This window comes from Seriola lalandi, unplaced genomic scaffold (genome assembly GCF_002814215.2).
Source record: "Seriola lalandi dorsalis isolate HSWRI2012SDOR001 ecotype SW California unplaced genomic scaffold, Sedor1 jcf7180002054976, whole genome shotgun sequence".
Classification (NCBI taxonomy): Eukaryota; Metazoa; Chordata; class Actinopteri; order Carangiformes; family Carangidae; genus Seriola; species Seriola lalandi.
Genome location: NW_019525526.1, coordinates 1,120,877 through 1,136,484, shown reverse-complemented (window position 1 = coordinate 1,136,484; position 15,608 = coordinate 1,120,877). Strand labels below are relative to the sequence as shown.

The 15,608-nt window shown below is 40.6% G+C and overlaps 1 protein-coding gene across 3 annotated transcripts in view; it reads right to left on the bottom strand.

The window, feature by feature from the left end:
* Positions 1-1,159: 1,159 nt before the first annotated feature.
* The window catches only part of slc4a11 (solute carrier family 4 member 11), a 75,093-nt gene continuing 60,644 nt past the window's right edge, over positions 1,160-15,608 (bottom strand). For all 3 annotated transcript variants that reach the window (XM_023396355.2, XM_087171103.1, XM_087171104.1), the window contains 8 exons: positions 14,926-14,999; positions 12,544-12,772; positions 12,005-12,111; positions 10,265-10,430; positions 8,457-8,630; positions 7,021-7,216; positions 5,700-5,869; positions 1,160-4,134 (listed from right to left, as the gene is read on the bottom strand). In XM_023396355.2, coding sequence (XP_023252123.1) covers positions 4,068-4,134; positions 5,700-5,869; positions 7,021-7,216; positions 8,457-8,630; positions 10,265-10,430; positions 12,005-12,111; positions 12,544-12,772; positions 14,926-14,999 — 1,183 coding nt within the window. In that variant the 3' untranslated portion in view covers positions 1,160-4,067. The remainder of the gene's footprint in view (positions 4,135-5,699; positions 5,870-7,020; positions 7,217-8,456; positions 8,631-10,264; positions 10,431-12,004; positions 12,112-12,543; positions 12,773-14,925; positions 15,000-15,608) is intronic.

The window sequence follows — 15,608 nt, the reverse complement described above, 5'->3', positions numbered from 1 at the left end:
TACACTGACAGATGTTTCTATTATTCTGTCTACTCCATTTATTTCAACAGGAATAAGCTAAAAAAAAAAACAAAAAAAAAACAAAACAGACACACTTCTCTGTGCAAGACAATAGAGGTCACCAGCATCACAAGCTACATCCTCCACAGGGATCACAAAGTTGACTCGACACCTCTGTAACACAGTTTCATTTACAAACATTCATGAATGGGGATTTACTGGGTTTATTGGTGTTAGCAAGGTGTACCTAATAAACTGCCCACTGAGTGTACTGTTACACACAATACAACAACAACTCAAGATGATTTTCAGCGTGTGGTGGAGCTGAAACTCAAGTTTGTCCTGAAGGTGGCGCCAGAGGAGAGGTTATGGGGCTGCTAAAATTTGAACGGGTTCATCCTCTGGGGAGCATGAATGTGCTCAGTGATCTTTATAACATTGCTGTTAAATTATGAGATTGCTTATGTGCATTGAAATTAGATTTGCTTTTATTTATTTTATTTTTTTAAAAGGTAAATTTACGAGCAGATTTTGGTATTTGTCGTGTACAAACGAGGCTGCGATTGTATTTTCAGTTTTTAATATTTCAATAACTACAACTCCTCCTGTCTGCAGTATTAACACATAATGAAGGACATAGAAAAACTCAGGTGTAACAATGTAAAATACACCTTCACTGGAGAAGTTATACTGACAAATACTTTATATATTTCGTTAATAACACATGATTTGTCCTTATATTTTCTTATTTGAATGTTTGTATACTGATGATGAATGTTAAATGTTGGGACTTGAAGTAAAATGTCACAAAAATACAATAAAAAAATGTTGAAATTTTGATTTAAATCAGGAACTAGATGATCAAAAGCTATGAAAACAACACAACAAAATCTTTCAGTGTGTGACTGAAAGCTGAAAGTATTTCCATTGGTGCCAAAAAGCTTTTGATACCAGGTGCAGGTTACTTAACCCTGACCGCACTTAATATCTTAACCTTGTGTAATACCTTAAAATGGAACAAAGTGTTGGTCAAAGCGAATCCCCCTCTTAAAGTTATATATACACATATCAAACATTGTGACAGTGTGGAAAGTAATTTAGATATTTTATGCTGTTCCAGTTTCTCAGACACGGCAATAAACACAAGTAAACATGAATATTTACATCACTACTACTTTTTATTTGGCAAACAGCTTGAGATAGTCTCTCTTTTTCAGTGTACAGTATATATATATACTATAGTAAACCAACACATTTTGTTTGATAACCATTTTTTTCTCATTTTTACATATTACAGCTTACAAATATAGCTGATCTTTTTGACAAAATTACAGATTCTGTTTGACACCTAAATTAGTATGCTATATAAAAATCCACACATCTTACATTCATGATTAGAAAAAGTAGGCTATATGAAATCAGGAAAAGAAAAGAGAAGAAAAAAACAAAAACAAAACACCACAGTACGCAATTTCAAACAAATCCAATTAGGAGAAGGGGAGTCGAGGTTTCACAAACAGAGCAGTACGTCTTTCACTCTGAATCCAATGTGAAGTCCTCTGAGAGAAGTTTGCTGCTATTCCAAAATCATCAGTACAGAGAAGATATCAAGGAACAACAACAATACTGTCACATACGAAGAATGGTTTAATCTCTGTACTCGGTCCAAAGTTAGAAACTAATACCTTGCCATGGATTATAATGGAATAGTTGATAAAAACTAAACTTTGCATTGCAAACTGTACATATTACTTCATAACTCACAATCTCTCTCTTCTCTCACCAGTGCTGTCTTAAGGCTTAGTCCAAGGATTATGCAAATGCTTCCGAGCTTTCCTTTCATGCCTTGCTATCTCGGCATGAGACATCTGCTTAAATTGGACATCTTTCTCACATCTGTAAGACAAAGCTGAACAGAACTGCATGAGGGAGCTGCCATTTGGATATTGGGAAAGCAACTAAACCGTAATAAATTCCGGCACTGTGAATGCCTGGTTGACAGGCAAACTTTCTCCTTTTTTTTATTTTTTATTTATTCTCCTTGTGTGCCATAATTGAATCAGCACAGAGCAGTTTTTGTACCATGAGGATGGACTGAAAAGTTGCTGTCTTAAAAACACAGCTGGCCTGTCGTTGCTTCGCTGATGGGTCGGCCTTTCGCTGGGAAACCCGAATTTCACCAGTGAAGTCCTGTTTTATACACAGTATTGCTGAATATTGAGCGTTGCATTCAGTTTATTGAGAAGTTACGGTTTGACTTGCTACTTTTTTTTTCTTGTGTAGGTTACATGTCCATTGGCATCACATCGTATCAAAAACCCAGATAAGACATGCTTTAAGCAAACCAGTGCTTAGAAATGTTCTTTTTTTTTTCTTTTTGTACTGTAGATAACAAGATAACCTTTTCCAGACGTCTGGATTATTACATGACAACGTTTGCAAGCATTGATCTAATCATAACATCTAAATAGAAAACAAGACCGGATTATTCTAAAACTCATCTCTGAACACTTGTTCACAAAAAGAAAAAGAAAAAAAAGGGATGCAATTTTGTTGAATCCAAAGCCCACAAATGTTTTTTTTTTGTTGTTTTTTTTTTTAAATTTTATTTAATTTTCTAACCTCACCGGACTCTCCGCTTTACTAGCAATGCACCAGAACTGTGTTGGACTTTGACATGGAGCTGGAAGGGACTTTGACATGTAAACACTGCGGCAAAGTCAGATGTAAGACGTGACACTCAAAATACAAGGAAGTGTGGAATGTAAAGGAGCAAACAGAGAATTACAGATCACTTTCCAGTTCAGGGGGAAACACACAAAATTATCAATTTGAACTCAAAATTCTGATAAATAAATATTCTATTTCAATTTAACCTAAAATACTTTTTGTATATTGCTATAATATATTCTAATATATTCATAATTTGATAAAGATTCCACTATATGTTTTGGTTTGTGCTGTCGTTCTAAATAATTACATTTAATATATACCTGTGGAATGTATTTTATATTTCATTGAGCACTTAAATTCCACCTTAAAAACGAGGTTTTTCTAAAGAGCTGGCAGGAAGCTAGATGAAAGACAGATTAGCAATGTGCCCATGACACACAGACACACACACACACACGTGCACACACACACACACACACACCTTTTTTTCTCTCTTTAATGAACACTGACATTTATTGGAATGACTTCGAAACTAAATATGTCCGGGCACAAGTGTCCTTGATAGAAAAAGGGGGAGTCACAGCTAAAAGGTGCAGGAATGTAAAGGTTTCAACACTTGCACGATGACAGAAATACAAAAGGGTTAAGACTGACTTTACAGTGGCCTAAATGCAGTGTTTCTTACCAGCTTATTCACGAATGGAAAAGTATTTAAGTACTTAGCAACACGGTGTAAGTATGTAAAGTTCACTCACATGACAGTGTACAAACACAGTGTGAGGGCAAAGTGTCAAAAAGAAAAGATACTTACATTGTGCCATTACACCTTTCTAAGTGCTATACAGTGTACACTGGCAGATTTCTGATGACTTACACGGTATTAGTAAGTACTTCAAGCACTTACCCACAGGTTCAAACACAGATGTACACACTGCAGTGAGGGTTTTGTAAAGTGTTTTCATACAAAGTAAAGACGTGAGAGGAGAACATGGAGGTATATGGCACTGAACGATCTGACGGGGTCAAACGGAGGTGAAACAGGGAGTTCTGGACAGTCCTGTTTTTTATTTTTTTTTTATTCATTTTTTTTCTTCAGCAGAACTTTTCCCCAGAGAGATGCTGTCTGTCCACGGTTTCGGAAAAAAAAGATTTCCCACAGCTCTCATCTCTCTTTCCTCACACGACTTCCCACATTTCCAGTGCTTCACCTGAAAGAATGTTCTTATCAGATACAAAAATCAAAACAGTCGGTATTTCTCCTTTTTGCTTCCGTACAGTTTTGCATTGAAAAATATGTTGTTGTTTTTTTTTTTAAATCCTCATATTTCTTTTTTAAATTTTTTTATATATATTCCAGACGTCTTTGTGGTTCCAGAGCTCGTCTCCGCCTGTAGCTACATGTGTTGGGCGTCCATTATGTCCAAGTATTTGGCCTCAATGATATGAGGAAGCACGTTGTTCCTGAACACAGAGGAGACAGAATTTGTGTCAGCTGTTACTTGTTGGGCCGAGAATGAGAAAGAAAACACATACGCCAAACAGTAAAAATGTCAGATCTTATCATACAAGATTGATCACTTCTTTCTCAGTAGCACCAGTGAACAAGAGAGTTATCAACAATACAGTGGAGCTGGTTTCTACAGGAATGCGAGTGGGTGAGAAAACGCTGCATCTACAGTTTATCAGGTAGACTTCATTAATGCAACAACGCAGCAGTAAATTCTCCCTTCATGAAGGGAGGTGTTTAGAGAGGTGTTGATTTGGTGTCTGATCAGTTTGGAGGATGTCGTGTGTGGAGCTGTTGAACTGGACTACACATTAAAATGATAGAAACACGTCTCAGCAACTGAACCAATGTAACGGATCATTAATGCTGCTCATCGTCCGCTGATCAACCCAAACTGTGAAAACCAGACTTTGATAAAACTGATCAACTTTTTAAAGAAAAAAGTCACAAATGTGTGACTGTGGTTTAAAGGTCCCATGTTGTTTAAAGGTAAATGTCCATGTGTTGTTTGATTATAGATCAGGTCTAGCTTCTATATTAATACTGTGAAAGTATCAAAGCCTCAGTCCACAGAGAAATGCACACAGCCTGTATTCAGAAACTGAGCCTTAAAACCAGCTGTCAGGACTTCCTGTTACTTTGTGATGTCACAACTATAGTATAAGTCACTGACCTCAGTAATGCCCCAAGCCCCGCCCACCTGGACCCACCATTGCAGGATTTGGTTTCTCTGAGTGTTTTTACCTGAAATCTGTTATATTTTTAATTAAAACCCTCAGAAAACAGTCACTCAATCAGAAGAGAGGCTCAGAGCCTCCTCTCTTCTGATTGGCTCACAGACCTGTTGTTACTAGAGCTCCAGAAAGAAGCCTGAGAGAGGAGATGTAAAACTACACTGAGATGGTTTTTGGTTCTTAAAACAACAAATATATCTTCTTACGGATCAACACTTCAAATAAAACACAGAAGTGTAAAATAAGGGACCTTTAAACTTTGAAAAGTGCTTTATAAATAAAGTTAACTAATGTTCTTTAAAGTTTAACTGTATTTCAAATGCAGACCTGCATTATTTATTGACGACATCCCACTAGTGTGATGCACTGAAGAAAGTCAAGGAGAGCGTGGTGAATTATTCTGTGAATTTACAAATATCATATATAATGCACTACGCCCATCTGCTGTTAGCACTGCAGCCACTGTTTTCACACATTAGTGAGACTGAGCAGATGAACTGCAGCACAAAACGTTAGTATCTCAACTCCACCGCCAGATGTTTGCAGCTGAAAAACATTTAACCTTGTTACAGAATTTAAAAATGTAATTAAGAAAAATAGAATTATCTACTTTATGATGCTATGCAGAGAGATTCAGCTCCGGGAACAAGAAGATAAAACATGTTTTCATCCACAGGCAGATTCAGGTCAGACGCTGCACTTGTTACTTGTGAGCTGCTGAATGTCATCAGGGTTTAAAGCACTTGAGAAAATCATTTAGTGGGACAAAATGGCCACGGTGGTACCTGATTGGGATTAGCAGGATCATGAGCAGAGGGAAGATCATCTTCATGTACGGTATCGGGTACATGCCAAACGTACACAGCACCAACAGCTGCATCATCTGCAGGAAGGTGAAGTAGTGGATCTTCCTCTGGGGCACTTTGCGGATGTAGTGGGTGGGCGGGTAAGACGTCTGCAGGAGGTGAGAGGATCAGAACAGATTAAAAAACAATCTCCCCTGAGGCTCTTTTCCTCGCTGTCCTCAGGTCTCCTGCAGTCTTAGAGAAATGACTTAGGGAAGTGGACGGCCCACACACCTCTGAGAAGTGAGCTCTGGGTTTTAGATCATAAATAACATTTCTCTGTCAGAGGATACTTTCTTAAAAGTACAATAAGTATAATATTTATAGCATGAGGGGTCTCCTGTGTCAGTGAGGGAGGTGGGGTTCAGGAGAGAGGTGGCTGATATTATTTTAAACCTGAACTCAGTCAGATTATTATATAAAAATGTATATTTCCAGAACAAGTGTGGCTGCAGCAGACAAACAAAACTCGTCTCCCACAGCTGATCCCGAATGATCTGCTGTCAGGTTTTAATCTTTTAAACAGCAGGTTAACGTTTGCTAACGACCTGCAGTCGTTCTGGAAACATGACTCATCGGGAAAATACAACAACAAAACTCAACAAATCTCGACTCTCCACGGTCGAGGGCTGGAAATCAAACAACAAACATCATGTGCCACAGGAACTGAGATGTAACAAAGCCTCTTGATGGTTGAATATGATCATACTTAGTGATTAAACACAAATTACTTTTTTGTTAAATAAAAGCGAGATACAAAATGACACCTGGTTTGACATTTGTTGAATATTTCTTTGTCACCTTCATGTTGTTGCCTCTCGCTGCCATGTGGAGGCACTAACGTGTGAAGTTACCAAGAGGAAAAGTGTTGCTTCACTGAGACAGCAGGGAAGGTTAAATCGGACACAAACACAGAAGAGAAACCCTGATCGTTTCCATGCATGTGATTTGATGTTTGATCTGGCTGAAGGTTCAGCAGATAATCAATAAAGACGAGCATCAGAAATCATCTTCACGTGGCCGACACCACACACTAGAATAACACTGTTACTAGCTGATCTGTCTTATTTCACCGAACCCCACCCACACTGTTTTCTGAGTTGATTAAAACAAACACCAAGAATTATATTTGCAAATATTATTTGACTCAGGTCTGCTCCTCCAGGACCGGGCACCCAGTCAACTGTTTGATCTGCAGAGCCCTGCGACATATGGTCTCACACACACACACACACACACACACACACACAACCTTTCTCACCTGCTCCTTGAGGAGGAGAGCCATGCGGTCGCACATCTGGTTTCCGTCGATGGAGGTGAGGGCGATGTAGAGGAAGAGGCCGTACAGGACGGGCTTGGGGATCCACTGCAGCGGGACGGGCAGCAGCAGCACCGACACGCCGATGAAGATGTTGGCAGCCAGAGACGTCAGCCGGGTCTCCTTCACCTGGACAATACTGAGGAGACGGGGCGACAAACGCACGACGACAACAACAACACACACACACACACACACACACACACACACACACACACACACACACAAATATGAATGGCTACTGGAAACAACACAATTGTTTCATACAATGCAGCAGACAACATTTTTTCTGGCATTTACTTATCAGTGTTTTTGCACATTTTCATTTGACGAAACTGTGAATTTTTCAGACAGAATTTCCAAAGTTTCGACCGTCGTGAACAAACTCAGGTTATATCCTCATTTCTGCAGGAGTAAGTTTAACAAGTTGTTTCTTGTTTAAACTTATTGGAGACAGAGGGAACTTCCTTGTGTTCTTTGTATTTTGGCTGTGTGGGCTTCACCAGGTCGGGTGTAGTGTTGTGTCATCGAAGACGAACAGTCGAAAATAAGTTTTTGCTTCAATAAAATGTTTGATTTTTGACAGATTGACAGTTTTATCTCTTCCAATCTCTTAAAAATATTAAAATAAAAAAAAACCTTAGAGGAGGGAAAACCACATGTGCATATTGTGCTTTCGGAGTTATGGCTCTTAAACTTTGGACTTCAGATCTGGGGAGACCGTGGATTCTCTGGAGACCCGGATATTTCACTTGTATTTGTGTGGTTTTTATTTTCTTCTATTCATGTTGTTTTTTTCCTTTTTATTAAGTCTCTGTGAGTCTGTATTGTCTGTTGCTTTATTTCTTTTAATTAATGTGAAACACTTGTTCTTGAGAGCTGCTCTATGAATAAATGTACTTACTTCAATAAAGGGGAGGGTGGGGGGGGCAATAAAAAGGGAATCACTGCTTTAAATAACCACTTTTTCAAATTTTCCATAGACAATCAGATTTTGTAAATTTGGAATATTAATTTCCTGATACTTTCAAGAAGCCTGAATTTCATATTGTTCTAATTAGATCTCTTGTTCTTATAGGAGATTGTCTCCCATGACCCATTTATCACACTTGACTACTTAAGGAATCCTGAGTATATGCTAACTATAATTTAGCTCATATCTGTGCGGCCAGAATGATGAACTTAATCCTCTAATCTCTTAAAAACTCCCTCACCTCTTCCACCCGCAGAGAAAATGGTTAGTTACATAGTAATCATGCAATCAGAGACGAGCAGGATACAGTAGCTCGCGAACCTAAATTACAGTCACCACACGCTCTGAAGACGACCTTTAATTGAGCGTCTGATTAGCGCCGGCGGTGAGAGGGCGGGTAACTCACGTCTCGTAGAGGTGCCCCCCCTCCACGCGCTGCTCCACGAAAGCCAGCTGGCGCACATGGAGGGTGGAGTGGGGGAAGGCGGCGTGCATCCAGGGCAACCCCAGCACCGACATCAGTATGTTAATGAGCCCAGAGAGCATCAGGTCCCAGTGATACGCCGTGCCCTTCAGCAACCTGAGGAGCAGTGACACTGTTACACACTGGAGCACAACATCTCTCCTGAAACACACACACACACACACACACACACACACACACAAAGGGCACCATCCTCCTAAGGTGAGCGCTGCCCTTCAACACAACCTTGATAAAAAAAAAACACTCACATTATTCACCAATTCTCGCTCAACACACAAGACACACGTTGCGCCCTCTCTCATGTTTCCATATGAACAAAAGCACAAATCAAGATGATGTCACTAATGATGACATCATGAGAGGAGGGCGACGTTACTGTAACTTCACGTACAAATAAGAGCGCAACGTTTATGATGCCACACAACGTTTTTTTCTGCTCGTGTTAGTTAAAGATCACTGCTGCACATACTGAAGGGTGTGTGTGTGTGTGTGTGTGTGTGTGTGTGTGTCTTTGGGCAAGCTTCACACTAAAACTGTGAACAGGTTGTGTGACGGTAGGCGAGTGTCTACAGCATTTGTTCTGTAAAGCCATAAGGACTCACTGATCAGTCCCATCCTGCTGAAGTGCCCTTGAACGTGACATTGACGCCCCTGAAGACTGTAAATTACCAATAAATAACTATATTTATTGGTAAATACGCCTTTATTTTCATTTATTTCCCATCAACCAGAATGCACGAGCTGTTTTTAGGTTAAAAGTTTGTTTAGTCTAAATCTATCTGCATGATGACGACAGATATTTCAAATGGATAAATAAATAAATAAGGAAAAGAAAGAAGAAAGAGAGTGTGACATGAGAGAGACATGTGCAGGTAGAGAAACTGCCAAATGGTTCAATAAACATCTTATTTCCAGACTAAGAAAGAAAAAGAAAAACAAGATGTCAAGCAAATAAAAGAGCGCAGCAGATAAAAGAACCAAAAGAAAAAAGCAGGAACAGAAATAGCCACGAGCTTTTCCAGCTTCTGTCCAACATGAAGGATGTAGTGATGGTCAAATAGGCGACTTTGAATCTTATTTGATTTCATTTAGAATTTTTTTTGTGCAGCGTAAATAAGATCACAACAGTATAATTTATAAAACTATATGAAATAGTGTCGCACAGATCAATATTCTTGGAAAGCACTCGTTTTTTTTTTTTTAAAGCTATAGCAGCCGCTGTTTCGCCTACAGGTGAATTCATCCTTGTTTGAAACAGACATTTAGATCCAATTAATTTCTCCTCAACAAATGTACGATGAAAGAAGATAAAGGCTGAAATTCCATCATTATAGATTTTGGCTGTAGGGCTGGTTGACGGTGCGTCTGTGGGGCACGGATTAGCTCTAAATTGGTCTGTTCAGTGCAAATGTAGAAGAAGTAAAAGAGCTAAAAGAAGTAAAAGCTCAACACTGTGTTTTGGCTCTGAGGCGTCTTCAGAGCTCCCCGACTGTGACGATTTGACTCAGATGTCAAGTTTCTGGCTCAGTTCATCCGCTCTCGCTAACAAACCGGCAAATATCCGGTTACAGCGGGACCTAAAGTCGGGTCAGTGGATCCCTAAAGGTCCCTGGTGGCGTTTCGAAGGGGCCACTATCATTACCCAATCCTCCGACTAGGTAGTTCTCTAATTGCATATTAAGGAATTTATAAGTGAGATAAAGAAATGGGGGCTTTTTCTCAGGATGTACCTGTTCTCTGGCGCGTTGGTCAGCGAGACAACGATGTTCTGGTCGATGAAGATGAGGAGGGCGAGGAGGAAGCCGAGGCCCATGGCGCTGACGACGTTCAAAGCCGACAGGCGCTCGAATGGAGCCACGTTGAAGATGGGTCGGTCGTGAACTTTGAACACTGGAACTGTTCGAAAAGGAAGAAAAAACAATGACCACCAGTTTAATTTCACATTAAGATGTTAGAGACGTTCTCTCTTACATAACTTTAGCTCGGAGCTAATTGGCTGCATCACTGTGACATCAGTCATAAGGAGGACGTCTTGTGATTTGGGAGAGAGAGAGAAATAATAACTGGAATAATTTTTGTAAAGAATTATCTGTCTAAAATTCTCTCCCACGACTTCCAAACTCAACAGATTTTTTATCTTCACAAACACAACTGTCCCTCAAACTGCTGTGATGACTCATGTTTTCACACCAGCAATCATTTCACCAGAGGGGCTGGATTTTTCTTTTTTTTTTCACATGCCTGATATCTCATTTAGGGCTGTATCCCCTCCACTGCAGTTGAATTAAGTGCAGTTGGTTAAATTTAGGAAGAAGTGACAATACAATAATGGGTCTATTATCTTATGACTTATTGTCTCAGGAGGCAAAGAAACAGAAAATTGGCCAGGCACTTAAATTTAAATTCACTTGAGGGTTTGGCGCTCGGCTCTGTGTTTCCGCGTCGACCCCTGGAGAACAGCTGCTGCCTTGGCAACAATGAATGGAGACTCAAAATGATGCTAAACAATAGAGGATAAAAAACTGAAAACGTCCAATGTGTTTTGGCCCGTGCCTTGATTAAGGAACATAAAAAGACAATAAAGGTACCGAATGAGGGAGGCCTTGCAGTTGCAGAGCCGTGTCCTGGAGGTAAACGGGCCATAAGTTTGAGCCTCTCAGCAGGTTACAAACAACCTCTGTGCTTAAATTCAAAGAAACAAAGTGACAACAAACTCCCATTATAAAAGTCCAAGCGAGGCAACACAACAGCTGATAACAAGAGCTGCGAGAAGACGCACTCTGTATGTCTGTGCATGCTGTCCAGCGTTGTGATGTGGGAGGAGTTATTTTGGGCCTCTATTGTTTTGTTCTTTCTCTCCATAGACCATGTTGCTGATTGAAACTCTACCTCAGAAGATGAGCAACGATTAGAAATATCTGGTTCTTTGATGAGACAGAGAGAGAAAAACTACAATTCCCACTGTGCATTTCAATAAGAAAAAACATCACTGAGCTTTAACTTCTGTCACGCTGACGGTGAAATTTAAGATGATGTTCTTCAGAAAGTCACAATGGCTGACAGGCGTCACAGTGATGAGTCTATTATCATGATGCTCATTATTACAATACCTCCTTATACGTCTTATTTAAACACTATTCACTGTTTAGATTAAAAAAATAAAACTTATTTTTGAGTCCTAAAACTCACCTGCAGATCAAACTGTTAAACAAATCATTCTTAATCGTTATATTGTCAGTTTCTATCTTAAAATGCAGCCATGACCAATTTCTACTGTTGTAAAACCTGAATGTTGAAGAACCTTATTATTGTGTTGAATTTGAGTTTTTCATGTGGAATAATAAAAGAAACAAAACAATATTTATGTTGTGTTTGTTGGAGGATCAGACAGTATAATTTTATTTGGTGTGAAGAGGCTGAAATACACTCTGTAGCACTAACTGCTCAGTGAAGCAACAAATGATACTAACGCTCAATGTCACTGAAAAGGTAGGAGCCGATGAAGGAGAACAGGAGCACGGAGATCGGCAGGGCGCAGTCCGACAACACCTCCCTCACTTTGGCGTGCAGGAATGGACTGAAAGAGAGAGAGAGAGAGAGAGAGAGAGAGAGAGAGAAGGGAGAGACAAATAATAGAGGAATACAATTACTGTGGACAAGACAAGGAAAATGGCTGCAATCCTGACACTGTTTAAGTACCTTGGTCTGCCTTTTGCTTACACAATTGAATCCGGCTTTGAGCTTGATTTGATTACTGGGAGCAATCAGAAGTAGAATATTAATGCTTATTAAATCACAGACTGGAAGAAACCTTCGACGGAAAAAGCAGCTTTGTGAGAGCAAGTCTGGAAAAGTTCCTGCGAGCTCCGTCACCTCCGACAATCTTTACAGTCAAGGCCCGACTCAGCAGTATTCGTCCTGGCCAGCAGCGCTCCCCATCTAAACACCATTTAAACTTCTCCAGTGATTTATCTTGCAGAGTGCTGCAGCGCTGCGGTGCCGCACATACCTCCTCTTGAACTGGTAGAGGGTGTAGCCCATCCATAACGTCCCGAGCATCAGCAGGAGGCAGAGGACAGGTCTCTCTCGAGTGCACTGGATGAGGGATTCGGGGAGGGCGTTGAACGCTAACCCCGCTGCCACTTCGCTCCGGTTCCCTCCCAACAGGTCTCCACCCTGACGGAAATCCGCTGCGCTCCTGTTGGCCAGCGTGGGGTCGTGGTAGTATCTGTGAAAGACTGAATCACATCCACGATGTTCAGTTAGGCGGGAAAAAGACGTTTACTGTACATGTTTCTGGCCGTGATGGCAGAGTGGCTCTGGTGATGGTGATGTATATTACAGGTATATATCCTGATGACTCGGGTGATGCCCTGACTGCTCCTGCTGCACCACTATGAGGGTCTTGAGTGAAATGTCCAGCCTGTTAACTACTGGATGAGATGATTCAGTGATGCTTTATCTTTTCCAAATAACAAATACTTGCAAAACTACACGAACATCTTAAGAGTTTTGTAGCATATGTTAGCATGAAGCTTTAAGCACGTTGAAAGCGTCACGGTGACGGGCGGCCGGCGGCTCTGTGAGGCGGAGACTCTTCGTCTCAACAGTCAGAAGTGAGTAAATACAGAGGAAAAACACACTGAGCGAGGGCTGGACTATGATTACGGCCTTGTTGCTCGGTTAACCGTGAAATCTCGCAAGGAAACTCGCCCTGATGCTACAACAAACAAAACAACCGGCCTTAAAAAACAGTTTGTGCTGCTGATGCTGCAGTCAGAACAGAGAAATAGGAAAAATGATAAATTTAGGTAAAATATTGGTCGAGGAGACAGTGGCGACAAGGACTGTAAAGTCTGCAGGGAGAGCTGGAGCAAAGAGAGGACTTCATAAAAATGAGATAAACCTGCTGAGCTGTGGCTCGGCACTAAAAGCTGATCAACTGGATCAACTCTAAAACACTCACTCACGGCACAAAGCCTTATTTTGCTCGACTGTGGACATTTGACTCACACACGTGATCCCAGCGTTCTTAATCATAATCATAAATATTAAACACATTTAAAAACAATCCTAATGAGAACAGTCAGCGGCCGGATCAGAGGTCGAATGAGCGGATGTATGAATGTAGTGAAATCATCCCTGACACCCAAATCACAACTACAGTGTAAACAACCCACCAATATAATTTATGCCTCCTCCTTTACTGAGCATCACATTGGAAGCCTGCGATGTTAAACTCTGTGGAGCAATTCTCCAACTACTTTAAATAAGGAGGAGGAGAAAACCTCCTCCCACACAAGTAGAAATCACTTCTATCATCACTTTCAATAAAGAGTGTGTGACACATCCTGCGATCGGCTCCCTCCACGGGCCTTTTCTTCAGACCCGCAAGAAAGTTATGCAGCAGACAAAGTTGTACAGGAAGACTAAATGCACACCTCAAAAATGTCTTCATTCATGTAACTGCAAAAATATTCTGGACGAAAAGTGTCAACAGACATGTCATAAGTTAATGTTATGGTAATGGCATATGAGCTCGGAGCATATTTTACAAATGGTTTCTGAAAATTGAACCGCTGCGCTGGCAATCTCCTAAACAGGACAATATCGCATTCAAAATAAATTACATTCTGGTATCATCACCTCATTTTTTGGAAATTAAATTGTGTAAAAATATTTATGATACACTAAGATGAGGTGGCAGTGAAGGTGGGACACGGCTGCAGGCTGGGTTCGAAATCCGGACTGATTCATTTAGTACAACTCTCTCATTTAGTAATTTGGTATCTCTCTCAGCTGATGCAGCAGAGTAACGGAGGAACTAATGTCTTTCTTCCGAACTCTCTGCAGGGATGAAATGCTCATCTGACCTGCCAGTGGAATCTGAAGAATCAGCCGTACTTATATATGTTATAATTTATATCTGATATCACAGATAGAAGATATGCAAAAATGGGGTTTTTGAAAATGAAATTTTAAGAGATGCTTCTGACAATAATCCTGGGGAAAACTATTAGACAGTTTTTTTGATTGAATGTACTAAAAGATAAGCTGAACAGGTCTAAACACAGGATTCTTCAGTCAAGAACAGCCATGCTAAGTAACACGCTGCTCACTTAAATTATAATCTCAAAGATTCGACTATAATACGGAGTCAATTTAAAGCTTTTGGTGGGATTTAACATGTTCTTGAGTCTGACACTTGTTAAACTAGCACTGGTGGTGGGTCTGACGGCAGGTACGGCCCCAGTGTTATCACTGTTTCTGATTAGTCAGGGCGGGAGAGAGGCACCAGTGAAGGCAACGTGACCCTGCGGAAAAACAGCGATGCGAACGGGGCCGCGGGAAAACAGAAGAGCCACGTCTGTCGCCTGCGTGGGGAACTTACTTTTCACCGTGCCTTTCATTGCGTCCACCACAAACGCGATGGAAATGAAGAGGGCGATGACCTCCTCTGTCGACCTGGAACACAGTGACAGGCGAGGTTGTTGTACTGTATTATTGTTTCCTGAAACAAAGTGCTCGGTGCTGCGACTTTTCTTTACTTTAACATTTAAAAAGGAAAGTATGAGCTATTGTTTGTATTATAATTTATACCTTCGTGTACTGACCTCAAACATTGTACCTGTATGAAACAACTAGAACGAGGCCGCAGGCAGAGATACACAGTGCAGCTCAGACATTCACAGAAGTAAAAATCAGGTTATAGTTAGCATGTGTTGTGTTTTCTTTAAATGTTTTTTTATGAAAACCTGAAAATGATCCCACAGTGTTGGTAAATGTCTCCAAGGGCAACACAAAGCAATACACACACACACACACACACACACACACAAAGTAGATGAGTGTGTATGTGTGAGTGTGAACACTGCTAAGTTAAACAGTTAAATAGGGAAAACACATGAAACAAGATTTGCTGTGGGACGTGAGAGGGAGTGATGGCTCGATCTGGATCGACAGCAACATTACAGATACTTTTTTTAATGTCCCCAACTGAACTCAAGCCTGAATTAAATTGTGTTTTTATGATCCCAATGTTTCCTGCTGGTAGAGACCTAAACCCCCCCCCCC